The 27937-nt window shown below is 43.7% G+C and overlaps 2 protein-coding genes across 2 annotated transcripts in view; both read right to left on the bottom strand.

Moving 5' to 3' along the window:
• The window catches only part of atp2b3b (ATPase plasma membrane Ca2+ transporting 3b), a gene marked incomplete at its 5' end in the record, with an annotated part of 53621 nt that extends 49160 nt beyond the window's left edge, over positions 1-4461 (bottom strand). Inside the window, one exon of the mRNA XM_084068822.1 lies at positions 4221-4461. Coding sequence (XP_083924948.1) covers positions 4221-4461 — 241 coding nt within the window. The remainder of the gene's footprint in view (positions 1-4220) is intronic.
• A 13919-nt stretch (positions 4462-18380) lies between these two features.
• Positions 18381-23966, bottom strand: ccnq (cyclin Q). Its single transcript, XM_084068900.1, has 5 exons — positions 23469-23966; positions 21599-21782; positions 20939-21071; positions 20056-20274; positions 18381-19243 (listed from the first exon to the last, which is right to left on the bottom strand). The coding sequence occupies exons 1-5, from the start codon at positions 23590-23592 to the stop codon at positions 19154-19156; spliced, it is 750 nt and encodes a 249-aa protein (XP_083925026.1). The 5' UTR covers positions 23593-23966; the 3' UTR covers positions 18381-19153.
• Positions 23967-27937: the final 3971 nt, after the last annotated feature.

Raw genomic sequence — 27937 nt, 5'->3', positions numbered from 1 at the left:
GTGCGTGCGTGTGTGTGTGTGTGTGTACTCTGAGACATCATCCTAGGATGACTCCATGCTTGACTGCATGGAGTCATCTGCCATTGCCAGTGTTTCTGGGGACTTTGTGTAATATGACAGCTTTGACAGGCTTCAGAAAGTGGAGAGAGTCACGGAGAGAGAGATAGAAAGAAAGAGAACAAGTGACCCTATGTTAAGTAATCCAAGCTCGCCGCATCCCACCTTCAGTACACTCCATCTCTCCGTTCCTCTCCCTCGGTTTCCCTTCATCTGTCCCTCCATGCTCGCCTTGCTCCTTTTTCCACTATCTCTCACATTTTGCACCCCCCCGCTCTCCATCTCTCTTTCTCTCTCGTTCTCCCTCTCTCAATCTCCCCTTGATGTGTCCTTGACAATGCGGCAAGCTGTTCTAGCTTTTCCTCACCCCCCTCGCCCCTCCACCACCACCACCACCACCACCACCACCACCACTCTCTCTCATCATCATTTCTCCTCCTCCTTTCTATCTATCTTGAATGTGTGTATAATGGTCTTATACTGCAGTGCTGGGGTATCCATATCGGTGAACATGTGCGCGAGCGTGTGTGGGATCTCGTTCTCCGTATTGGTGTAGCCGATTGATTGTCCACTCCGTTCCGCGTATCATATTTCTGTTGTTCAGTGTGAGCCATGTTTACGCGAGTCAGGACTGTGTGTCGCACCCCACTGTATACAGTGTGTAGCTCTGTGTGGTGTTTTGAATTGATGTGTATACACTGGAATAGAGTGTAACAATTGTCAATTTTTCACTTAGTTAAAGCTGTGCTACGGTATGTAACTTTTTGGAGTGAATACAATGTAATTTCTTCCTATCTGTGTGATAAAGTATGTTCATACAATATAACTTATCTGTAGAATACTTCGCTTGTATCGAATACTTCGATCTGCTATTTTCTTTTTTAACGTGAACATTTGTGCAAATCTTTGAATATATATATTTTTGGAGCGAACATTTTTAACACAAATCTTTGCTTATTGGGGGTCCCTTGAACAAAATATTTTGTGATGGGGGGGGGTCGGCGGTCAAATACATATCATTTTGGGGGTCCTTGACATGAAAAAGTTTGAGCAACCCTGATATACTGTAGCAGCATACGTATTTTCAGAAGACATTTGACATTTGTAGAATCGGCCTCAAGTCTTAATGGGTTAAATCCTGTGTCTGGTTTGACACGACTGGTTGACTGGCTGAAGGTAAAAATGACATTTCTCCCCAGAGCAAGCAGGCAGGCTCTATTAGCTCAGATGTAACATTTCTACACTTGTGCAGGAGACCTGGGTTCGAATCGGGAGTAGAACATGAAAATTCTACCCCCCACAAAAGCTGATCTACAAGCTCACAACATGTTGCAATGGGACACGTTGTGAGCTTGTAGATCAGCTATTTTTTGCTAATGTTTGCCGATGCTAGGGTTCATGTGGTGAATTGGTTGATAAACTGGCTTACATGCAAGAACTTTGAATGAGTAATTTCATTGACGAAGAATTCCCACAGCCTATCGCAAGCTGGTCCATTTGGTTACAGGTCTATTTGGTTCTATCTGTACAGTCTTTGTAGTTAAATTAACACTGGGATTTGGCTGTGTAGCCTACTGAATCTGCACAGTATATGTGGTTTATTTACCTGGGTGCGTGTGCCTGTGTCTGTGCATGCGCACTCGCCTGTGGGTGTGCGTGCTTGGTCTGTGGAGGTCTGTATCAAATTAGCAACACTCAACACAGACTTGCTGTAACCATACACCAATCAACTCTGCCTCTCAGTCTACCACCTCCCTCTCTGTCCCCCTCACACACACAGACACCGACTATAACCTACAAATGCACAAATATCTCATACGGTATATACATATATGGTCAAGAAGTATCGACACATTCATACACACCTTTTTCCCCCATTTCATATACATACATACAGTATCTGTCATCAGTTCATTCTCTCTCACTCTCGCTCTCTCCCCCCCCCCCAGCCAACATCTTTCTTAGCTGTAGTGTTGGCGTGTTGCTAGGTTACACATTAGTTGACAAAGTGTGGTGAGTGATTACCACACCTGTGTGTGTGTGTGTGTGTGTGTGTGTGTGTGTGTGTGTGTGTGTGTGTGTGTGTGTGTGTGTGTGTGTGTGTGCGTGCGTGCGTGCGTGCGTGCGTGCGTGCGTGCGTGCGTGCGTAAATGCGTAAATGCGTGTGTGCTTGCATTTGGTGTAAATACAATGGTGCACAATAGAATTTGATGATATGATATAAAGTGTGTAACTTAAATGATGTTTATCGACCAAATACATATTCAGTACCATGTCCATATTGTCATGTTATTTCTAAACACGCTAGCATGAAATAGGCCTCCACGATGTTAGATGTTAGACCTCCACGATGTTAGAAATTACACATCTGTACAATGTTTATATTAAAAGGTATCGTATCAGATAGATATGAGAGATAGATAGTTCACCTTGGCAAACAAGATAAAAACTTAAAAATTGTCAAACAAATGCCACTCTACATGGAGGGAGAGGATAACTATCTAGCTGGAAAGGTGCGCTCAGTAGAACAAATCATGAACATGCACAGTACATCATTATCAGACCTAAATGTACCCTTCAACTTATTGTTTATGAAATAATGACTGGGTATCCATGGGTTTTGTACCAATTGTTGAAATATTAGGCCTTAAATGTTAATATTCAAGCAAGTTCAAATCAACATTATTTCAGACCATTTTCCAAAGCATACATTTATTTATTTATTTTTTACATTTTGCAATTACTGTGCAATTTAAGAGGTACCCAGACATCTCAGGTGCCCACTCTTCTGGTTACCGTTCATTTAATGGCAGCTTGCACCAGCTAACTTGCATGTCTGATAGACTCATAGCCTTGAGGGAAGCTTATCCCATAGTCTGGATGTATAATTACTCTGTAATTATAAATTCAAAAAGTTGACATAGCTGTCGTGACCGATTTTAAGAATATATTCGAGATAATTGAGGTCCTTGGCCTGCTGTCAGCATGCCCAAGAAATACGCTGATTGGCCAAGTAGTATGTGAGATTAGCTGCGGACAAACAGACACACACGCACACGCACGCACACACACACACACACACACACACACACACACACACACACACACACACACACACACACACACACACACACACACACACACACACACACACACACACACACACACACACACACACACACACACACACACACACACACACACACACACACACACTCATACACACAGAGCTGAATGTATGAGAGAAAATATGTATGGAGAAAACCAGGTCAGAAACTCAGGCACACATTAGTCAGTCCACCTTTCCCTGCACATCAGCATGTGAAGCACAGTTTGATTCTGCCGAAACAGTTAGCATGGCTGATAACATCAAATCCAATATCAACCTGTCCATCTACTCTACTAAACAGATTCATGTAACTCTGCGAACCTTTGAAGAAAGGTTTGTCATGGGGCAAGGACGAACTGATTAACTTTTCATGCTGATTGGCCAAAAGGGGTCATGGTGGTGTACGTGGCCTGTCACAAGACTGTGCATAACTTCTGAATTGCATTTGTTTGGCAGTCGGCCCAATTACTTAGGGTCGATTTGTTGGAATGTCAACCTGATAGTCAACCGGCAATGACTAGTCGGTTGACTATTAGGGCGACCCACACGGGAGTATACACTTTTCACATATAGTAAATTTATAAATACAAATACTCTAATACAGTATACAACTTGGTATTTTAAACCATGATGAAATATTTTCTAAAAGGGGATATGGTATGGATGCATGGCACGGCTTGGCGGAGGTCTGCACTCTGCTGAACACAGTTTAATTATGCACTCAGACCCATATAAAGTCATAGTTAAAAAATGTCAAGTCCAAAGTCACAGATAATCAATTCCAAATAAGCCACACCCACCGAACACTTTTCCATCCCTTTCCGAAGAAAACAGATTGTACATTTTCTTCACTGCCTCCATTTGTTCATTCATTTCTCATCCATCCATCCATTTGTCTGTCCATTCATCCATCATTCTACTTTACCAACCTTCCCATCCGCCAATCCGCCAATCCCATCCCATCCATGTGTCCAACCACCCACCTACCCATCCATTCATCCATGTGCACACCCACCCATCCATTTATTTACAACATCCACCAGTGTCTACTCACCTTCAGTGGTATTGGACTGTATTCTCTGGCAGAGGCCCTCCGTGTCGCCATAGTTCTCCTGGATGGTCTGAATGGCCTCCGGCCCACGCAGCTCCATCAGCTCACGTAGGTCCGTCACCGTGACCCCGAACTCTCCCCCTGTGGGATTCCCATCCGCCCGCCCTCCACCTCCCCTTTTCCCCTTGGGATAGAACTCCACCGCACTGTTCGCCATCTCCCCCATAGTGGCTGTCGTCGACATGCTGACGGGCTCTCCTGTCCACTCCTCCTCTCTAGTTGTAGTCCTATCAAAGTCACTCCCCCTGTGGTTTGGCTGGTGAAGGGCTGCTTGTGTATCTCATCTGTCAAACGCACAGCCCACACTCTCTCTCACTCGCTCACTTGCATGCACACACTCACGCACGCACACACGCACACCCACACCCACACACACACACACACACACACACACACACACACACACACACACACACACACACAAACTCTCTGACTTTCTCACTCTTTTCACTCAAAAGTGAAGTGTGTGAGGTATTGGGTGAACACTTTCTTCTCTGTAGTTGGGGGCGGAGGTCTGGTCTTAATGTGTTTGCGTTCTTGTTCCTCTATTCGTCTCCTCTTCTCCTCTCTGCCTTGATTGAGTCGCCTCTAGATCTCCATCGGAGGAGGAGGGTGAGGGGGATGAAGGATAATGATCAGGAGTGGTTCGGAATGCTGCCGTCTGGATGGATCCAGCTTTTTTTTTTCTGTTTCAGTTTTTCCTCTGAGTTCTCGGCGTCTCCTTTGCCTCCTTTTGTTCGCCCTCCACTCCGGAGTCACGGCCGGTCCATGGACAGACGGAAGGACAACGGATGGATGGACCGACTAGCACAAGGAGTGACGAAGGGACAGAGGGGAGAGGGAGGGAGGGAGGGGCAGCTGCTGAAACATCAGAGACGGCTGATGGCTGGGCCAGGTCAGGGGTCACGTCTGCTGTACCACAGGAAGCTGGAGAAAGAAGAAGACACAAAAGACAGAAGGTCAGCAGCAGGAAACATTATTTCTTTCTTTTTTGGCCTTAAAGGTAGGGCAAGTGATATTTTGTTGTTAAAATAAGTGTTAAATGGCTCCATATTCTGATAGTACTCAATGATATAGAATGTCTCTCCAGCTCTTTCGTAAGCAAAACATGCATTTTCAGGTCGGGATACCTATTTTATCCAATCGGGAGAGAGAGCGAAATTGGTAGTGATTACACAAAGAAATGAGCAGACAAAATTGGAACTGGAACACTATAGAATTTAAGTTGATAAATGGGTACTCTTTCCCTATTCTAAAGCTTTTAACGAAACATTTTAACGTACCTTTAAGCCTAGTTTATACTTCGACTTATGATAAATTTGCAATTTATTGCAATTTGATGACTACACACTGACCTATGAACAGCACATCCAACACTGAAAGACAACTCATTGTAATTTGGAGCCAATACTGATGGCCAGTAATTCAGAAACTATAGTGATTAATCATGAGGAGTTAGAAAAAGGAGCAAAGAAACAGATTTTGAACCTGCCAGTGACAACAATAAATAGAAAAAAATTGCTGGTTGGTATTGATTAATCATTTTAAATGTGAATAGTTTTACTTTTACTTTAATTTACTTTCACAATCCAATGCTAATACAGTATGTAGCCATATGCGTATGTCAAACCTACTAAAAATGGTCAGTTATTCATATCTAAATCAGGGTTTCTCAAAGTGGACCTGTGACACCAGTCCAAGGTGTGCTACGGAATACTTTTCTAATATTTGGAATTTCCCAAAATTTTCTTCTCAATTTTGTAGAAGTCCTGGAACAATTTGATGTCTTCTTCAAACAGAAACTTAGATATTTAATACAATAATGATAAGGTCCAATGAAAATATGTGTTTGTGTGTGTTTACAGTACTTGTGGAAAGCACTTTGGGTCAGCTGCTGTTGTTTTTAAATGTGCTTTATAAATGAAGATGACTTGACTTGACTTACGTGTGTGTGTGTGTGTGTGTGTGTGTGTGTGTGTGTGTGTGTGTGTGTGTGTGTGTGTGTGTGTGTGTGTGTGTGTGTGTGTGTGTGTGTGTGTGTGTGTGTGTGATTGTGTGTGTGAGAGAGAGAGAGAGAGAGAGAGAGAGAGAGAGAGAGAGAGAGAGAGAGAGAGAGAGAGAGAGAGAGAGAGAGTACACTTCTGGAGTAGCCTGGCTCCAGCTCCTGAATCGCTAGCCACGCCATTTAAAAGAATATTCTGGCCACTCAGGGGTCTTAAAGGCGGGGTTTTCTCGGTTGAAAGTCTATCCGGCCCAATGGAGATGATCCAGTGTGAACCAATCGCCAAAGCGACACCCCATCTCAGAAAACGGCTTCACTGAGAGTAGCCTGGGATCAATACCATTTTCTGGTTTCTGATCCGGTCGGGAGCACCCGGAACCACAGGGTTTTTACCCGTTTTTGTTTCAGTAGGCGTGGCCTAGACCGGATCACACGGGCCATTTAATAACGAATACCAGCTTTCCTCCGAGGTGGAAAGTCTGGTGACGGGAGGTTACACTGAGAGGGCTTTCAGACTGAATAGTGGAGTGAAACGAAATGAAAATGGACTTCTGGAGTCCATTCTATTCAAATAAACATGACACCGAGTTGTATGCTGTGGTGTAACAGACTGGCTCCCTTTCATTCGACCACGTTAAGACAATGATTCATTCCAAATGCGTAATTAGAGATGACTGTACTGTAACTCGACATTGTCACCACAATCTAGGCCTACAGCACAGCATGCAGAATCCATCCACTCTGGCATTTTATGGCAATGAAATAAAAAACAAAAACCCATCACAACTAATCGTTATATCATCAAGTATTCACATGTCCCTCGTCTCCCTCTTTTGCTCTTACCAGTCATCTCCTGTCTTTCTTCTCTGTCCTTATTGTTTCAGTGCTGATGTTGATATTTAATGGAATGGAATCAAGAACCCCCCCCCCACACACACACACACACACACACACACACACACACACACACACACACACACACACACACACACTATTGTTTTTGCTGTACTGCTGTACTGTTTTCAAGCTGCTAATAAAGTATTCAATCAATCAATGGCATCCATCTTTACAAGAAATCCTGAGTGTTCATTTAAAGGGCAAGACCACTTTGGTAGAGGTTTGGGTTGTGTAGTTACCTTGCCATGATGTAACTCCAAAGGTGGGCAAGAAATAAAAAATTATTGCTCCATTGATTAGAAATTGATCATATTGTCTGAATCAGCTATGTTTGGGTTCATTTATGTGCTAAAAGAGTGACTTTGAGAGCTGTTTTACCGTACAATGTAAGTCAATGAGGAGCATATTTTGAATTATCAATTTCTAATCAATGGAGCAATTATTTTTGATTTCTTGCCCACCTTTGGAGTTACATCATGGCAAGGTAACTACACAACCCAAACCTCTACCAAAGTGGTCTTACCCTTTAACTCTGATAGTGTACAAATGTAACCAAATGCCAGTGTACTGACTGTGTTAGATGAAGAATGAGTCACCCTTACTGTGATTTTGTGTAATCATGTCAATGTAAACCTTCAATAAAGAGAAAGTATTAAAAAAAAGAATGAGTCACCCTGCATTGCCTATTACCCCCCCCCCTCTCTCTTTCCTACATATCTGTCTGTTATGGAATGCATAATACGTATGTATAGGTATATACAGTATGTAGCCTACAGTATGTATGTGTGTCTATATAGGCCTATTCCAAAGGTGGATAGTTAACCTCTGTTAAGGATATACCGATCAAGCAGAGAATCACAACGCTCAGAAAGTGGGCACGGAATTCTCCCAGTTTCAAGAGTTTGATGCTCGATCATAAGGTGTGGGTGTTACACAAGATATGTGAGTGTATAGTCTCTGTCTATAGAAAAAATAATAATTACTTATACAAAATATACATGTAACTTTAATCTCCCCATTCCATATACTGTGTGTGTGTGTGTGTGTGTGTGTGTGTGTGTGTGTGTGTGTGTGTGTGTGTGTGTGTGTGTGTGTGTGTGTGTGTGTGTGTGTGTGTGTGTGTGTGTTAATACATCTACAAAATACAAATACATACAAATAGGCCTAGACAAAAACATAAAGGGCAATATCCTATATTAAAATTGGCTAATGGGAGGGCGGGCCGGGCGGCCGGCGGACCTCTGGCCGGCGGATGGACCTCTGATGGCTGAGTCATTCTGACTCAGCCATAAACAAACCAGGGCCACGTCACTATGACAACATAACCATAAACAAGCGACGAGTCAGCTCCATATTATGGGCACAAAATAGGGCATGTCCATATGGGCATTAACTGATGACTTCAGGAATCTCCATATCTGGGCATAAAAGGGACAAGGACTGACAGGTACAGAGATCTCCTTATATGGGCATATCACCATGCCCATCTATGGCATATACTGATGACATCATGGATCTCCATATACAGTATGGGCATAAAAGGGACAAGGACTGACAGATACAGATGTCTCCATATATGGGCATAAAAGGGACACAGGTAGACAGACAGAAACAGACTTCTCCATATATGGGCATAAAACAGACACAGACAGACGGGTACAACGGTTACTCTGATGAAGACCCGACACTATGACTCTGACATATTGGTCTGATCGGCAGTGCGACGTAGGTGTTAGGGCTGTGTAGCGGCTCGAAACCTTTAGTACTGTAAATGGGAGATAGAAATGAACATCAAATAACTAATGTGTCATGGTCAGTAACTCTGCCTCTCCTATTCCCTCTGCCATTCCACTCCCCTATTCCTTGATTATCCTAATTCTCAGATCATGCTTTGTATTCTGTCATTGCTGGATTTTAGTTAGTCTCGCATTATTTCTAAGTAACACTTTTCAGTTTGTATGAGAGTGTTTGTATTCGAGTTGTTTGTATTGTATGAGTGTTGTGTTCTCCGATGTAATGTGTACTTGTAGTTTTACGTGTGTCAACTAAAGTCTTCGCCGAGTGTTATGAATGTCTCCTGAGTTTGTTGTTCAAGTCTACGAATTGAGGTCCTGACAGTATGCTACAGGAATAGCAACTGACTCGAAAGAATATTTTACGTAAATTAACAGATGGAGAAAATTGTTTACCAGACGTCAAATAGCCTACTGTAACTGTCAGACTAACAGTTCACAGGAGACATGGCGATGATCAATATGCAAATGTATAAACGAAAGGCTTTAGTTAATAGCCATGGTGACTATTAACTCAATTATTTATCTCAAATTACACCAGAAGCAGTGTGACCTAAGCCACTGGTTCTCAAAGGGTCGCAGGAGGTCCCCAAATTAGGAATAGTTTAAACAACTTCATTTGGGGGTCCTTGACATAACAATGTTTAACAACTGACCTAAACGACTGATACTACTTCATCTGAACTCCATAGGCTTTAGGGTGGACTTTCTGACTATATCAATCCAAGTCTGTGTCTCTATCTCTTGTCTGTTTCCCTCTTTGCTGTGTCTACATGGCTTAACCTTCAATGCATTCTTGGTTGCTTTTGTTTTTTCTCTCACTCTCTCCTGAGTAACTCATTTTGACTAAAGTCCTTTCTCTCTCTGTCTCACTCTGTGCCACATGTCTGCTTCCTGCTACTGCAATAATTTATTTACTCAGCCATTCGTGCATTTTCTGCTCCACCCTGGTCTCTCACTGACTGCCTCTGTCTGATTTTATAACGCTCAACCAGAACACATTCTCCAGTCCACTTCAGTTCAGCCAGGGTTATACTTTGACGTACCACAGTGTCATGTGGCGAAAATAATCGATCTACAAGCTCACAACACAGTGCAGACGCAACGTGTTGTGAGCTTGTAGATCTTCTATTGTCCGTCGTACGACAGAGTATATTTGTGCTGCTATCATTCTACCCAGTTCCCAAGTATTGCAACTACCTTCTGGCATCACCCGATTTTTCTCTCACTCTCTCGGTTTCCTCAGGGCTTATTGGGCGTAAAATGCTGTGCGTTTGCCTGTGTGTGTGTGTGTGTGTGTGTGTGTGTGTGTGTGTGTGTGTGTGTGTGTGTGTGTGTGTGTGTGTGTGTGTGTGTGTGTGTGTGTGTGTGTGTGTGTGTGTGCGTGTGTGTGCGTGCGTGTGTGTGTCTGCAGCATTACATAAACTACAAAACATGCCCACGGTTTCTTTTGCTCACACATTCTATCACACACACATGCTCTCAATCCTCATTCGCTCATTCACTTTTGTCACGACGCGTAGGCATGCATGCATGCATCACAATGAGGATACATGATGCAAATTTGAACATTCTATCCCTGCCATCAGCTTCACACATGCACACAAGCAGGAATGCACGTACGCAGGAATGCACGCAGGAATACACACACGCGCGCCTGCACGCCATGGCACACATGCATGCATGCACGCACACACACACAAACATGCACAGAAAACGCACATGAAAAAAAGTGTCAGACAGACAAAAGGTCACAAATATCCTCAGTGGACTGAGTTTTTCTCAGTTCTCAGTGTTTCTCAGCATGTCATCCTTGAGAGGGTCAGAAAAATTTGAGCCTTTTAAAAGGAGAGTGAGCAGTCCACTCTCTCAGGTCATTTCTATCCTTTTAAAAGGAGAGTGAGCAGTCCACTCTCTCAGGTCATTTCTATCCACAGAGGCAGCATGAAGGATGAGACGGCAGCAGAGGAACGGAGACAGACCGAGCAGAGGAGATTCTCATAGGATTTGATCCCAGATTAGCAGGGGTAGTGTACATGTGGTTACAGACAGGTGAGTGTGTGTGCGTGCGCGCGTGCGTGTGCGAGCGTGTGCATACGTGTGTGTGCGTGTGTGTGTGTGTGTGTGTGTGTGTGTGTGTGTGTGTGTGTTTGTTTGTGTGTGAGTGAGTGTGTGCATGCTTACATGAGTGCATGTGTATGTGAATATATGCTTATAGTATGTGAATAAATCTATGTACTGTATGTGCGTGTGTATCCATTGGGGCAGCACATGCCCGGCACGCTCCGGCAAATGTGACTGTGTGTGTGTGTGTGTGTGTGTGTGTGTGTGTGTGTGTGTGTGTGTGTGTGTGTGTGTGTGTGTGTGTGTGTGTGTGTGTGTGTGTGTGTGTGTGTGCACGCGCTCGCACCTATGTGTATGCATGTGCACACGTGTGTCGGTACGCTCCTTTGCCAATGCGTGTGTGCGTGACAGGTTTGTCTGCGGGCCACCTGTGCACCTGCAGTCCCACTTTCTGACAGACGTCTGAAGGGTCACCTCTGGTGGGGGCCTTGTATCTGGGCTGCTGCCTGCTCGTTCCCTGGCGCTGTGCCAATCACACTCTTCTGTAATGCCCAGCGGGAATAGCACACTTAGAATTCTACACAGTCAGTGGGCAGGGCCATTAGAGTTGGGCCGTCTACAAGGCCCACATAACTGCAGTAGCCTACTCAATAGGCCCTACAGTACTGCACTTGAAGTACATACAGTACTGTAGGCAGTTGACTGACAACGATGGTACGTGTGTGTGTGTGTGTGTGTGTGTGTGTGTGTGTGTGTGTGTGTGTGTGTGTGTGTGTGTGTGTGTGTGTGTGTGTGTGTGTGTGTTGTGTGTGTGTGTGTGTGTGTGTGTGTGTGTGTGTGTGTGTGTGTGTGTGTGTGTGTGTGTGTGTGTGTGTGCGTGTGTGTGTGTGTGTGTGCATGTGCGTGCATGTACGGCCAAAGGTGAGGTGATGCTTTAAAAGAAAGGTTTGTGAGGCATGTGAGGTGAGGCTTTAAAAGAAACATCATACTCACACACAGGCACGCACGCACGCACGCACGCGCGCACACACACACACACACACACACACACACACACACACACACACACACACACACACACACACACACACACACACACACACACACACACACACACACACACACACACACACACACACACACACACACACATATCAAGCCACTGAACTCCAGGCCTAGTAGTACAAAATGCAGACACTCACATGTGTAGTTCCCATAGCAGTGTGCATCCATGCAAGAGCAGACAGAGAGCAACAGTGCCTTTTCAACACAAAACGACCTTTCCTGGTCACCTTCAGACGTGCCTGAGCTTCATCCCTCCTCCTCATCCCTACCACATGCACGCACGCACCCACGCACACACAAACGAAAGAAGATTGAGCTATGCAACAGTGGGCTACTTGTACTACAGTGACGTGCACGGGAGAGAGAGGGGGAGAGAGAGAGAGAGAGAGAGAGAGAGAGAGAGAGAGCGTGCGCCACTTCCTTCCCCTCTGTTCCTCCGCAAGGTTACTGGCCCGGCCACCACGGGCCTGCTGTACCCGCCTCACACCCTCCCTGAGTCCGACTGTCTCACAGGACCCCCGGGCAAAGTTCTTCACCAGATAGGCCTAAAACGATCTAATATAGGTTAGCCTATATCCCCCCTGGCTCAATGCTGCCTGCAGGCACTGCTTACCGTATTCTTATAGAGCGATAGGCTATACAACGCAAATCATACCCACTAGGTGGGCTAGTAGGAGGCTTCATACCGGTTCCCAGGAAAGCCACGCAACAACTGGGGTAATATGTTGCTCACTGAAAACGTTGGACTGCAGTCCCATGAATGGACGTCTCCCAGTAGCCACAGGACACCATGGATGCATGGGTGGAAATATAAATGAACCAATTAATGGATGGATGGATGATGGACAGCCTATAGCCTAATGCAATATGCAATCATTAGCTTTTCACTCTCTCGCTCGCACGCACGCACGCGCACGCACACGCACACACGCACACGCACACGCATGCACACAATCCTAATGTATGGCAGTTTGCTAGGCTATACCTGCATTATGAAAACTATCTGATTAAGGCCTGTCAATAATATATTCTATTATATCTCACTGATAGTGTCGTTTATTATGTATCCAAACTAAAGCTACCATCCTGATAAAATAAAAAAACGGCACACGGGGTAAATAGCAGTCACGCACGCGGACACGCACCAACTCACCGATTCACCATACAGGCCGAGCTCAAGGACATAAGCGCGCCGGGGAGGCAGAATCCCGTTAATCTGCGTGCATGATGCCCACAGACCGACTGGCAGATGAGAGCTTTGATTGGCGTCCAGTCAGTGTTAGAGTCGTGAAAGATGGACCGCGATGTTGCTGGTGAATATTCCGCTCCGCGGTCACCTGATGGCTGCCTGCCTGCCTGGCGGAATTCTGACTGCAGCGGTGAGGAGAGAGAGCGAGGATGCGCCGGCGTTTAAACACCTCCAAGGCGGCGGGACAGGCTGATGCCTGCTGGTGATGGCGGGCGGTCAGTGAGAGCAGTTTAATTTGACCGAACTCTCTCTACTAGGGTTGGGGAAAAGAAACGCCGCTGCTGCGCGAGGAGAGGCTCATGCGACATATATTTTTTTAAAACCTTTTTTTTTAAAGGGGGATGGGGGGTGGGGGGGCGCGTTGAGCCGCTGCGAGAGCCCGAGCGCACACAGGAGCTCGGGTCGCAGCATCCGCGATGAGAGGAACCAAGCGCGGATACAGAAAGAGGAGAGCGGTTTGGGGGGGGGGGGGGGGGGGGGGCACCGCTGCTCCATCCATCATCAAACCCCTCCTCCTCCTCTCCTCCACTCGGCTGCGTGATGACGTAGCAGGCACAGTCAGTGCGGAATGGAGAACCGAAAGCTTTGTGAAAGCGGGAAGTTCTTGTTCTTTTCCCAAGTGAAATCACAACAACCCGCGGTGACGGGCTATTCTCTGGGCTCTGCATATACAGGGCGGCCGCTAGTGACGTTATTTAACTCCTAGCTCGAGGTGAAACCCAGTGTCAACTAAGGGCACACAAGCAGCTGCCAGCTGGCTGATTATGGACGGAACAGCAGAGGCCCAGGGCGCTGGCCATGGTCCTGAAAGTAGCTACTACACTGTCCATGGCCCTGAACCTACACTGTCTGTGGTCCTGAACCTACACTGTCCATGGTTCTGAACCTACACTGTCTGTGGTCCTGAACCTACACTGTCCATGGTTCTGAACCTACACTGTCTGTCTGTGGTCCTGAACCTACACTGTCTGTCTCTGGTCCTGAACCTACATTGTCTGTGGTCCTGAACCTATACTGTCCATGGTCCTGAAAATATAAGCTAGCTCTTTTCTCTTTTAGCTGGGAGTAGTCTAGGACCTGGCTAAGATATGTATGCACTTAATTTAGGAGAGAATATCTCAACTGTTCTTGGCTAATATATGACCCCAGGGAACAATTTAGAAATTTTGACAAATTCTCTATCCAGGACGAAATACCAGAAAATGACCACGCCCTTTTTAAAATAACCACAACCGGTGCACTATTTCCAACATGGTAAACCGTTGGAGCTACAGATTTACTGAGTTGCTCAAAATGTTCAGAATACTTATGTTTAGGGAAACATAGTAAAGTGTAATATTTCTAATTTGATATTTTATGACAGAACAGCCAGGGTTTACAGTCTGGATTACAGTCCAGGGGCATAGGGATTTTTTTGTGCTAACCCTAACCCTTAAAGCACTACATTTGTCCCAGATGTAACCCAGGGCATGCTCTAATGATTTAGCAAGGGTGCCTGAGCCAGCGACCTTCAGGGCCATCATAGTGGCCAAATCCAATATGGCCGCCACCTGCCAAAGTCTATGGCTATAACGTTTGAACCACATGAGCTACGAATGCAAACTTGGTGTCTAAATCATGTTTTTTGACAATTAGAAACATGTTTGAATGCTTATCTTTATGATTTAATCTATCTAGAGGACACTAATTTGATTATCACAAATATGGCCACTATGTTATGAAACAACCAATGTATCTTACAATGTAACTTTATTGAAACAATAGAATATAAGAGTAGAACTCATTCCTAATGATACAGCTACAGAGTACAGCATGTGCAACAATGCTCAGCATAAAATGTAATACTATATAGTATTACTATATACTGACCATCTTAATCCGGCCCGCCAAGTCCTCAAAGAAAAACGAAATGCCCCCCACCCCATCCATCCATCAGCATTCCTCCATCCGTATGTACTCAAATGTTTTATGTTTATAATGTAACAGTGAAACAGTCAACCTTGAGTCCATATTTATAACATTCCTGAGAGCGTGTTTGATGGGTGGAAGTATTTGGTTTTAACAGTGATGAAATACATGTTGGTGATTTATTTAAAAGTGCTTTATAAATATATATGTACCAATGATGTGTCTCGTCTCATGGAGAGAGAAGGCCATCCAACTGTAGTATATAAAGTGCAATGATGTGTGTTGTATGGATCACCTGTGATGAACCTGAGAGCAGAGTGGTAGATGGCATCTAGGGGCTTAAGGGTGGTGGTAGCAGCATATCTTTAAATTATGTCCCCATAATCTAGGACTGAGAGTAGGACAGCCTGTATGATTCCTTTTCTGCAAAATAAAGGGAAACAACATTTATTTCTGTATAGTAAACATAGTTTTGCCCGCAATGATTTGACCAGGTTATCAATATGAAATTTGAAGGTGAATTTCTCATCAATCCATATGCCCAGATACTTGTAATGTTGGACTCTTTCAAGAGGTATACCAGATGAAGTGCAAATTTGTAGGTTTGTAAAATCAATCGATTTTCATGCAGACACACACACACACACACACACACACACACACACACACACACACACACACACACACACACACAGAGAGAGAGAGAGAGAGAGAGAGAGAAAGAGAGCGAAATACTTTGTTGCTGGTTAAAGCATTTTCTGGAAAAATCAGACACTAAAAAATCAGAAATATGTCTGTTCTGATTTAATTAATTAGCTTCGTTAGAGGAAAACTTAAATGAGGGCTTAAGAAAAAATGCTAAAGGAGTACTTCACCCATTCAATCATATTCATTCAACCTTCATTTAAGATTCTCGGAGAGATCATTGAGGGAGACCCTCATTTACAATGATGCCGAGATTACACACATATAAATAACATAAGAACAACATGTTGATTTATTCATGTTGATCTTCTGTTTGTCCTACATCTGGACACTTAAGTGGGTGTGTATGCACTATGTCTCCCTATAGCGAATGTATCTTACCTCTCCCTATAATCTCCCTGGTTATGGAGATTACATCTGGACAAGCATGTGCTTGTATGTGGGCTATTCTCATGTTGTTTTACACGTAAAACACCCAGAACAAACACAAATGCAAGTGATATAATCTGTGAATAGCCTATAAGAGTATCTCCCCAGGTGAACTCCTCCATGGAGGATTTCTTTCAGCTTGGTGTGATAATAACATCTTGGAATGCTTGGGATTTTAATGCTGTCAAATGCAGTTCTAATGCAGTAACGTGTATATATTCAGGGCAGCAACCTGACAGTGATGCATAGGGTTTTTGATGTTTCTCTGCAAACCTTCAATTATTAGTCTCTCTCTCTCTCTCTCTCTCATGGTTTCTTTCACACCATCCAATGGACACCCCGCACGACCCCCAAACAAACACATAATAGACTATGACTCTTTCCCTCCCAACACGTCTGCTCCTGTGTTCGTGTGTATTAGGCACAAGAGCATTTACGAACACCTGGTTCACATCTAATAGCTCCCAGGCAGTGGGGCTCCACATGCTTTTATCTGTCCAAGGGCACTCAGCTCAACCACTGAGGACCTGATACAGCATTTTATCATTTCAATGTCAACACGACATACGCACTCTCTCCCTCTCCCTCTTCACTCACACACACACACACACACACACACACACACACGCACGCACAGACAGACAGACAGTAGTGTATTATTTTGTGAAGTCTCATGGCTTCCTCTTGACGCACAGAGTTAAGTGGTTGCAAAGCTGTGTGTAAGCAGATGAAAGGCATGCAGTGAAGAGATGATCACAGCGGGACAGAGTGCTGAAGTGTTGAGGGCTAATCAATCTTCATCGTACAAACCGCGTCGCTCACTGAAAACAACAGATTTTCAACTGAAAGGCGTCACACACAATCTGTTTGGAGAGAACCATCTTTCTCCCTCCCTGTGCGTCTTTGCTCCTAATCCCACTTTTGTCCGGCCCAAACTCCAACCCCCCCAAATCCATCCATCTCACTTCTTCCCTCCCTCTCTGACTTCTTCTCTGCCTACCTTCCCATCTGCTGGTTTATTCATGGAGTCTGGCTGAACATGCACCTTCTTCATTATTAATATAACATTAGGGAGACAGAGAATGAGGGAGGAGTGAGAGAGAGGAGAGGTAGGCAGGTAGGAGGGGAGAGACGCAGCCCAGTGGAGGTAGAGAAGAGAGGAGGGAGTGACAATGGGGAGAGGAGAGGGAGACAGGACAACGCAAAGAAAGGGAAGTAAAAGGGATAGAAAGTAGGAATGGATGAAGCAATCCACTGGACTGTTGTTAGTTTTTTAGTAGTGTTTGGACTGTATCGAATACTGTAGCGAAGGTTGTCAATTTCTTAGATATTTATGTTTTTATTAGAAGTCTCTTCTTTGTCTGTATTTCTGATGAGCTGCTTTAATGCATTAACTTTCCCTTGGGGATGAATAAAGTACCTGCCTAAGCAGATGGTGAGAGAAGAGTGAAGGATGCAAATTAGAGAACAGGAAAGGAGAGGATAAAGCAGAGCAAGAAGTAGAGAAGAACGAAGAGAAAGAATTAGAGTGAATAAATTGGAGTTAAAAGTAGGCTAGAGAGAGACAGAGAGCTGACAGGCGCTGGGGGGGGGGGGGGGGGGGGGAGAGTAGGAAGAGTGACAGATGACACAGGGAAGGATGTGACAGAGAGAATAATACTGTATGACATGTTGGTACAGGAATGCAAGCAATGTCGCTGATCTCACGAACAGAGTAAGATGGATGGATATAGACAGTGGGAATTAGACACATACAGTATGTAGCACACCAAAAATGTCCAGTGTTAGTTTACCCACTTTAACCTCAGCGTCCCTATTTTGACCACATTTTCAAAGAAAGACGAAAATAGTGGAGAAAAAAAGCAGATCTACAAGCTCTCAATGCATTGTGATGCGACATGTTGTGATGGTGTAGAATCTATACCGTACACTGGATTGACTATTTCTATCAGTATTGTATATAGAACATGCAAACATACATACAATTTAACCCTTTTTAATGTATTTATTTTTACCATAAAAAAAAGAAGCAAACCACATAAAAAAGGCACAAAAAAGAAAAACTAAAGCTTTCAAAAAACACATCCTCAAAAAGAAGGAATATGTTTTCAATTTTCTGTATCTGGGATGAGTAATGGCACTGATAGTTGTGTTTATATTTAATAACAAAATCATTACACAGCTTGGGTTACACACACACATACACACAAAACTGTAAAACATGTTTCCATCTGTTTTAAGACCTTTACCTACAGAATATTGACATTATGATTAATAGTGTGGAATTTCAAATGGTAAAAAAATCATCACTTGAACCTTGCAAGTGAACAGTGGGAAACAATTACCTCTGTCTAATGTATAACACTAACACTGATCATACAGCATTTCACAAAACATCACCACACAGGGCTGGGCAGATTCAGTAAAATGTCTCCTCAGGGTGGAGAGAAATGGTACTGCCGTAACAGCTCACTGACTTGAGCCTTATTTATACTGAGTTGCGACACCGATGCGCAACTAAGTATAACTCAGGCTTTACTGGGGCAACATCACTCTCTCACAAACGTATACATGTATGCAGGCATACATATGCATGCTGCACACAAATACACAGGCATGTCCATATGACATATGTGTGCACAGACAGCACACTTGAGCATAAATACACGTGCATGCACACCATTAGACACACAGTAGAGTCACACTGACGGTAATGAACTAAATCCCATTGGTCCCCTGTGGGCTGGTGTAATAGGTATGTCCTTCAGATACACTTGGCCTCCATGTCGTAGAGCCGGAGAAGGTCTGAGATCACAGCATCGATGTCTGCTTTAGTCATATCCTCACACAGCACCTGCACATACACAACAAGATGCAAATCTTGCTCATGTTTGTAACCAATACCCTGTCATAATTTACCTGTTATCAACCTTTAACCGATAAGCTTATGAATGGGATGCCAGGTAAAAAGAATAGTATTTTAGCGTATAAAATTAAAAAACGTAGTGCGTGGAAGGAGCACGTTATTCCAACCAGTTCCTTTCCCCTCCATCAGGCGCCCGGCTGACCAGTGGGAGGCAGTATAGAGACCAGGATTACTGCATGTTTTTTGTGAGGGTACCTACCCTAGGCGACACGGGGAGAACATGCAAACTCCACACAGAAAGGCCCTATCGCCAACCCCACCTAGGGTATGGGCACTAATGACGCGGAGGAGAGAACACGCCCCCAGCGCCGACAGCGTCCCCGAAAGGAATCGAACACAGGACCTTCTAGCTGTGAGGCAACAGGGCTACCGACTGCGCCACCGTGCCCCTTAAAAAAAAATGTTGTCAAACTGTTAGGTTGATTGTCTTCTGGTTCATATTATACAATTTGTCTCCACCTCAAAAATATTTTGGACAGACACTTTGTATGTGAAAATCTAATCAAATATGTCATGTTTAATAGCAGAAATATATTTGATTGACTATTATCTTATACTCAAATGCCCATGCTTACCAACCCCCCCCCCCCCCCCCCCCCCAATGCAAGCACACACACACACACACACACACACACACACACACACACACACACACACACACACACACACACACACACACACACACACACACACACACACACACACACACACACACACACACACACACACACACACACTACCTGCCACCACTCCTTCTCCCCTACAGGCAGCTCCACCCCGTAGCTGTTCAGAGCTAGGTACAGCGTTGCTATGGCGATGTGTTGGGGTGCATGGTTGATGCACATGGGACCGTGATAACAGTCTCTCAGCAACGCCCAGGCAGTCTCCGCAACAGGGGTTCGAGACCAGGCATGGCGATTCACCAGTGACCACACGGATGACAAGTAGTGTAGTAGATACTGCAGAGACATAACATTATACATGTACATTATATTATATGATTACACAAGCTTGTAAGTAGAATTTATATAACTTTAATTTGTTAAGTGGGCTGTTTCAAGTCATCAGGGTAAGCCATATGATTTCTCTGATGCTGTTGAGGCAGACAATGTCAGCAATCAGGGTAGACTGACTACATTGAAAGTGTCATTGTGGCTATGGAGAAGCCTTTTCTGGGATGCCATTTACAGTTGAGCAGTTGTGATAGTCTCATTGTATGACGCAAAGAGCATGCTTGATAACTCAACTGCTACACACACACACACTTTTTCCAAAGCCATGTCTCACAACATCATCCTGAAAAGGTTTGGTTTGGGGCGCCCGATAGCCAAGAGGTTAGGGCGCATGCCACACAGGCTCTAATGCCTGACAAGCGAGTCCCTGGTTCAATTCCCAGGCTCGTCAGACCATTTGCTGCATGTCATTCCCTGACTCTCTCTCCTTGTTTCTTGTCTCTCCACTGCACTATCATATAAAGGCAAGAGAAGCCCCCAAAATCTAATGCATCACACACCACCGGTAGTCTGCAAATTTAAACGAATGCCAATAAAAACTGTTTACAAACACAGAAAGCACACATACAGGCAGCAATAGAGAAAACATTATGTACACACACACACACACCTTGTGCGGGTGTTGAAAGGCGACATGAAAGTTGAGTTGCCGGAGGATGAGCAGCTCACACTGTACCACACTGTCCTTTAGCTCCCAGAAGTCCTTGTCACATTCCAGTGGAGAACTACCACTATTGAAATACCTAGGAGGTGAGACGAGACAAAGTGAGAGGGTGGGAGAGAAAGAGACACCGATTGAGTGAGCGGGTTATGGAAGGAAGGGGAAAAAAAGAGGACGGTACAGGTAGTAGTAAAAGGGACAGGGAGACTATGTCAGGCGATGCAATATATGACAAAACCAAACACATGAGGCAGCAGTATGTTCGCCTCCAACAAAACATGTGAAACTTTAAAGTGTTGATTTTGACAGCAAAGCTCACAACGCGTCGCAGCGCGACACGTTGTGAGCTTGTAGATCTGCTATTTTCAGAGCACAACACCCGAGCGCAACCAAACATAAGATGACTTGTCTTTTAGTTCTACTGGATCTCCTCTACACTAGTTCCTCACTAACATTTTAGTCTATTTTGTCGACGAAATTGTCAATATATTTAGTCTTAGTTCTAGTCATCGTACCTTAGTATTTATTTAGTTTTCGTCAGTGAAAAAAGGTAGTCGACGAACATTTTTCGTCATAGTTTCAGTCGACGAAATCAACACTGCTTGTTACCTGTGGCTGACGTTGATGATGTCTCGTGCCCTGAGGTGCTGCTCCTCCACCTTGCCGGCCAGGTAGACACAGCTCATGGCCACCAGGTACGGCTCATACACCTGCACGCTCACATGCTGGAAGAAACGGTGGTACAATACACACGCCGTGGCCACAGGGACCGAACTCATACCCAACCTCACTCCTAGAAGAGGGGAGAGAGGGCGAAGTGAGAGCATGATGATGATCAGGGTCCCCACACATTTTTAGCAATGAATTTCCAAAACTTTTCCAAAACTTTTCCAGAATATTTAGCCCAATTTCCAGGCCTATATAACAATCATTCAGCGCAATAATGTGTCTCTTACTCCTATGTACAATGCCCAAAGATAGGCAGTGTAGCAAAATAAATAAATAAAAAACAATAAAAAGTGTTTGGGGGTGGGGCACAGCCGCGAAACCTCGCTCAAATAGAGCCTGCGAGCGAAAATAGGAGGGGTGGACGACGTCGTTGCACGGTTCGTTGTCGCTTGCGGTAGGTCAGGACGGTCTCATTCAAAAACATGTATTTTAATGAGATTTAATCGCCCACTCGCGTCGCGTCACGTCGCATCGCTGGCAGTGCGGATGGGGTGTTACACAGCCTGTTCGGCGAAAAACTACTTATGTTACATATTTCGTGTAATGTTATACATGTTTATGAAAAGGTTTTGTATTAAAAATAATCAATAGCCAAAAACAATGCATAGCCAAATATTTTTCCAGGACCCTTGATAAATTCCAGGACCTTTGATGAAGTTTGATCAATTCCAAACCTTTTCCAGTACTGGATTATTATTTTTTTAATTTCAAAATATTTCCAGGAATTTCATGACCGTGGGGACCCTTGGCTTTTTGTTACCTGAAATGTTCGCCTGTACTCTATTAGCAGAGATTCATGACCGGTACACAGTAAAATCCTGTATTGATTTGTCCATTTGTAACTCAAGAGAGTGTACAAACGGAACCAAATGGACCCATTCCATTTGGTGCAATAAGTGATATTATTTTGTAAAAATAAATGTTAAATAATTCTACAGTCTGATAGTAATCATTGGTATAGTGTTTGAGCAGAAACCTTGTCATCTCTCCAGCTCTTTCTTTAGCAAACATACATCTAGAGGGTGGGATACCAATTTTATCCAATCAGTTAAGAGAACTCATACAGGATACAGGATAAACAGGTGAAATTGGAAGTGATGACACAAAGAAATGAGCATACACATTTGGAACTGTAACACTACAAAATGTAAGCCAATAAATGGGCATTCTTCCCTGATTGGATGAAATTGGCAACCCACCTGAAAATGTATTTTCTGTTCATTATTAGGTTGGAGAGGTGGAGAGAGAGGCCCTACTATCAGAATAATGTAGTTAACCCTTAAACAAAAAACGTGTTGTTATAATAAAAAAATATCGCAAAATAATCATATTTGAACTGGGGACCCCAACCCTGACAAGCACTTGGCATTGAAGGAGTCGAGGCATTACATTTTGTTTGACTCGGTTCCACAGATACATATTGTGAAAATAGCAGCTACTTTCACAATTTTTTACTTCTTTCTTATATTATTTGACAATTTGACCAATGTTTGACTAGTTTTAATAGTATACTTTGTTGATTACTTTTGATGCAGTAATGGTCTTTCTTCATTGTAGTTTTTTTTGTAGGCATTAAACATGTCTTAAAAGTCCTTAAATTGTCACTTCACTGTCATCCGTCACCCCCCCAAGATCATGTGGGGAGTGGGTGGGACCCCCCTGGGGGTCCCGACCCACTGGTTGAGAACCACTTACTAAGACTACCTTTACATTATCAGGGGATTTGTGTATTAAAGGCAAGTTACCTTACCTGTCTCCATGATGAACCGACACACGCGAAAGTGCGTCTTGGTGTCTCTGGAGAGGTCGGTCTCTGCTTCCCCGGCGGACCCCCTCCTGTCCGGGGGGCGAGAGGATGACGATGGCCCCTCCATGGTTCGCGGAAGGTGGAACCGAACTGTATTCACTATACTACACGCTTTTGTGAAGATGCTCCCAGACGACTTGGAAGAATCTAAGAAGAATGGAGCTAGAGACTGGGGACGTGTAGGTGTCTCATCTGCACCATGCTGCACACAAACCTCCAGGACATCCCACCTGTACCACTGTACACCACGCTGCTCTCTAAAGTTTCTCTGAAAATGTAGATTATGGGCCAAAGAATATACAATAAAAAAACCAGGTAGGCGTTAGCAAACTATTTATGTTTACCAAGATGCAGTGACTCTTTTGATAACAATGTGCCTCAGTTTCCTCCAACCTATGATTTGTTCCGTTGTTTGTTGTGACTTTTGCAGACGTACATTGACCAGTGTTGCCATATATTGTGAGAGAAATAAGCAACTACCAGGTCTGTGAAAACAAGCCCAGAAGAAGCGACACTGATCTACAAGCTCGAAACGCATTGCGATGCGACACGTTGTGAGCTTGTAGATCTGCTATTTGAAAAACAAATGTTGAAATAAAATGTGGAATATTTTTGAAACATTCTAACACAATAGGCTACATATTAATTTGGGGGTCCATGGCATGAAAATATTTGAGAAACACTGGTTTAAATAATAATTACAAAAATTAGGAAACAATCCCAAATAAGCAACTACACGTTAGAAACAAGTCCAAAAAAACGCAACCACCATTTTTTTACAAGCAACTTTACAGAAAAAGAAGCCCACAGTCGCTTATAATAAGCCGACATGGCAACGCTGGCACTTACTTACTTACTTCCGCCAACACATTCTTCCTTTGGCCGGGCTGCCCGCCCTGCAGCTTCAAGTACCTGATAACCATGTACTGCCATCTAGCGTCTCCCCGATATACAGATTCTATTAAAATAAAATCAAAATGTGATATCTATATGCTCACTTCTTACTAATCCAACGCCCCCACAATTCAATTTACATTGGAAACTTCTTAAGCCATGCCAACTTAAAGCTGAGCTTTTATCTGTTTTTAATTTTAAAACTAACTCACTTGAGCATTGGGAGTTTCTGTTGTTGCTATGCAACGAATCAACATAACAGACAAGGCAGCCGATTTTAGGGTGACCGACAGACATAACAGATAGTAGGTGCACGTCATGCAGAGATAATCGCCAAGATGTCATCCAGTTACTCAGCAAACCAGGTAAATATTTGAAAAATAATCTTAAAAACAAAACAAAAATAGCACCTATCATTACTGTTGTAGCTCAGCCACTTGTTCCCACTTTTTATATTCACAGTACGAAAGTGCCTTCAGCTCGCAGAAGCTGCAGAATTGGTGTGTGTCTAAACAACTCAAAGAGGTATAGTTGAGCTGCAGAATTGGTGTGAGTGCATGTGTTTAAACTTGATTGATTGATTGAATACTTTATTAGCAGTTTTGAAAAAACATTGGGGTCCTTTGTACTAAACACAAGAGGTATTGTTGAAGTTAAATCAGCATTAATGTTGTAAATGTCTCCTTTTTTAATGTCTGTCTGTGTCTGTGTGTGTGTGTGTGTGTGTGTGTGTGTGTGTGTGTGTGTGTGTGTGTGTGTGTGTGTGTGTGTGTGTGTGTGTGTGTGTGTGTGTGTGTGTGTGTGCGTGTGCGTGTGCGTGTGCGCATGCACGTGCAGAGGCCTAATGCAGTAGAGGGCCGAACCACGTTTATTGCCAATGATAGAGGACATCTGCTCCCAGAAATGACCAAGGTGAATGCACATCACAAATATCCTCTCTATCTCTCAGTGTCTGCAATTGTTATGACTGAAAGTGCTCTCTCTCTCTCTCTCTCTCTCTCTCTCTCTCTCTCTCTCTCTCTCTCTCTCTCTCTCTCTCTCTCTCTCTCTCTCTCTCTCTCTCTCTCTCTCTCTCTCTCTCTCTCTCTGTGTGTGTGTGTGTGTGTGTGTGTGTGTGTGTGTGTGTGTGTGTGTGTGTGTGTGTGTGTGTGTGTGTGTGTGTGTGTGTGTGTGTGTGTGTGTGTGTGTGTGTGTGTGTGTGTGTGTGTGTGTGTGTGTGTGTGTGTGTGCGTGCGCGCGCGTGTGTGTGTGTGTGTGTTTTGCGGGACAGAAGGGCAGTGCATGGCCAGAGTTCAAGGGGACCTGGGACCTGCCAGCTCGCCTCCCTGCATGCAGCATCAACCCCACCAGCCGATCTACAGAGGGCTGTAGAAGACTTGGGGCCTGGGGCCTGGACCCACAGCGCACATCCAGCTCACAGCCACACAGAGGCAGCAAAAACACAGCCAGACTGCAGGCTATCAACAAACAGGTTTGTTATCTGAAATTTGACAGTGAGATGACATGGAATTCACTTTCCAGGTACATACACCCACACACAAACACATACATTTGTGTACCCTCATACCATACCACACGTTTTAATACTGGAAAACTAGCATTCAACTATATGTGTCCCCACATGCTTCATAAAGGGTGATTTATACTTAGGGACCAGTCGAAATTTACAGAAGGGGTTCCCTGGAGGAAAATAGGGGAGGGTCATGCCTTTGTAATTTTAGTCCAAGGGAGGGTCAGCTAATTTTTCTTTGAATCCAAGGGAGGGTCATGCAATTTTTAATTGATAAAATAGTCAGTTTTTTATATACCTTTTTAGTACAGCAGAACAGTGGTCAATGACCCCTCTCTATTTCAAAGGAGGGATTCAAATCAAGTAACACCTTGGTCTATTTTGTTGTAAACTACTGGCAGAGCCGACCCAGCCAATAGGCAGAGTAGGAAATTGCCTAGGGCGCCATTAGGCTGGGGGCGCCCACCAAGCCAAGATTTAATTTTTTTTTTTATAATAGAAAAATATACATATTTGGGCCTGATTCACTAAGTTGTTCGTAAATAGTGCCTAAATAAAGTGACTAAAAGGGTTTAGAACTTAATATATATTTATATGAACTTAAATAGACTTTAACGCATGTGTGCGGGCAAGGGTGATGGCCTCCATAAGATGAATTTGAGGGCGGAACACACACGTGTTGCATGATGAACTACATGTAAAAACGTCAGAGGCTTGATATGTTTGACATTTCAAATCCGTTTCAATATGCAAATAACTCGACCTGTATTGTTAGGAATCATTACAGATAATTTAAGGAGTGCTGCATACATCCCTGGGTATGTGCAGAAACCGGTTTATAATTTTATGGTACAGAAAGTACATGACGTGAACATGTGTGCAAAATAAAATGCATATGCAACGGCCACGTGAATGACGTGCCGTACAGCACGTTAAGTTACATTTCTTTAATAAGACTTTCAGAGGTTCTCTCTCTCTCTCTCTCTCTCTCTCTCTCTCTCTCTCTCTCTCTCTCTCAACCTTTTTATAATAGAAAAATATACATTTGGGCCTGATTCACTAAGTTTTTCGTAAATAGGGCCTAAATAAAGTGACTAAAAGGGTGCGTATTTTCGATAAGCACAAGCGGACGTGCGTGTCAACCATGTGTAAATCTCTTATATGTGTGTATCGCCGGTCTTCCTCATTTTTGTCTGACAGTCAGATGCACGCTCACGTGGAGAATCATTTGCATTGCTCCATGTCCCATTTAAGACCATAAAAGGCAACCGGAAACTGACGGAATAACCACTCTTCAAAAGGGACAGATCTACAAGCTGACAAAGAGGCGTGACACACTGCATGACAAATTGTAGATCAGCTCAAGCGAGTCCCTCACACGATTAAACGTTTATAAAGTAAATAGCCGACTCTCACGTGTAATGAAGAGAATAAGAATTTTGTTTACAGACAGATAGACACTATAATATAACAAATATAATATAATATAACACTGCATGACTATAAATTCCACAAACCTCATATTCTTGTCATCTGGACTTTACCCACCATGTGCAGCCTAGTTATTTCCAACAGCTCAAAAAAATCTATAATATCAGATACGGTATAATACCATGTAAACCATCTTAGATTAGATGTAGGCCTATTTGAGAGTGCAGAGGCATAGTTGCTTTGATGCGTGTCACATTAACGAGTGTCAACGAGCATCAGCTGACACACAACACCTCCTCTCTGCAGGGCTTTAAACTGAAAGTGACTGGAGTCTGTTTCATTTCTCTCCAAAATACCTTGAATATGATGGAAGACATGATTAATAATTACTGTGATTATGATAAGCTTTACATTTCATATCATACACCATACAGTAAGAATTCCTATAACTTTCACGGCAAAAAAACATTTTTTTAATTAAAAAAATAATTTAAAAAAATATTACGATACAGTATGACATCATGACAATACCTATAGTCACATTTTAATACCATGATAGGCTATATCGTGGGACAAT

This window comes from Gymnoscopelus microlampas, assembly GCF_963454915.1.
Source record: "Gymnoscopelus microlampas genome assembly, chromosome: 10".
In the NCBI taxonomy this organism is placed as follows: domain Eukaryota; kingdom Metazoa; phylum Chordata; class Actinopteri; order Myctophiformes; family Myctophidae; genus Gymnoscopelus; species Gymnoscopelus microlampas.
This window is presented reverse-complemented; position numbering and strand designations above follow the sequence as displayed.

What these genes read in the sequence shown, in the direction of transcription:
- ccnq (XM_084068900.1), bottom strand. Translation starts at nt 23,592, where the DNA reads ATGGAGGGGCCATCGTCATCCTCTCGCCCCCCGGACAGGAGGGGGTCC. An exon ending in ATCATCAACGTCAGCCACAG is followed by an intron (nt 21,072 to 21,598) that starts GTAACAAGCAGT and finishes CTCACCTCCTAG; the next exon opens with GTATTTCAATAGTGGTAGTT. An exon ending in GGGAGAAGGAGTGGTGGCAG is followed by an intron (nt 19,244 to 20,055) that starts GTAGTGTGTGTG and finishes GTGTATGTGCAG; the next exon opens with GTGCTGTGTGAGGATATGAC.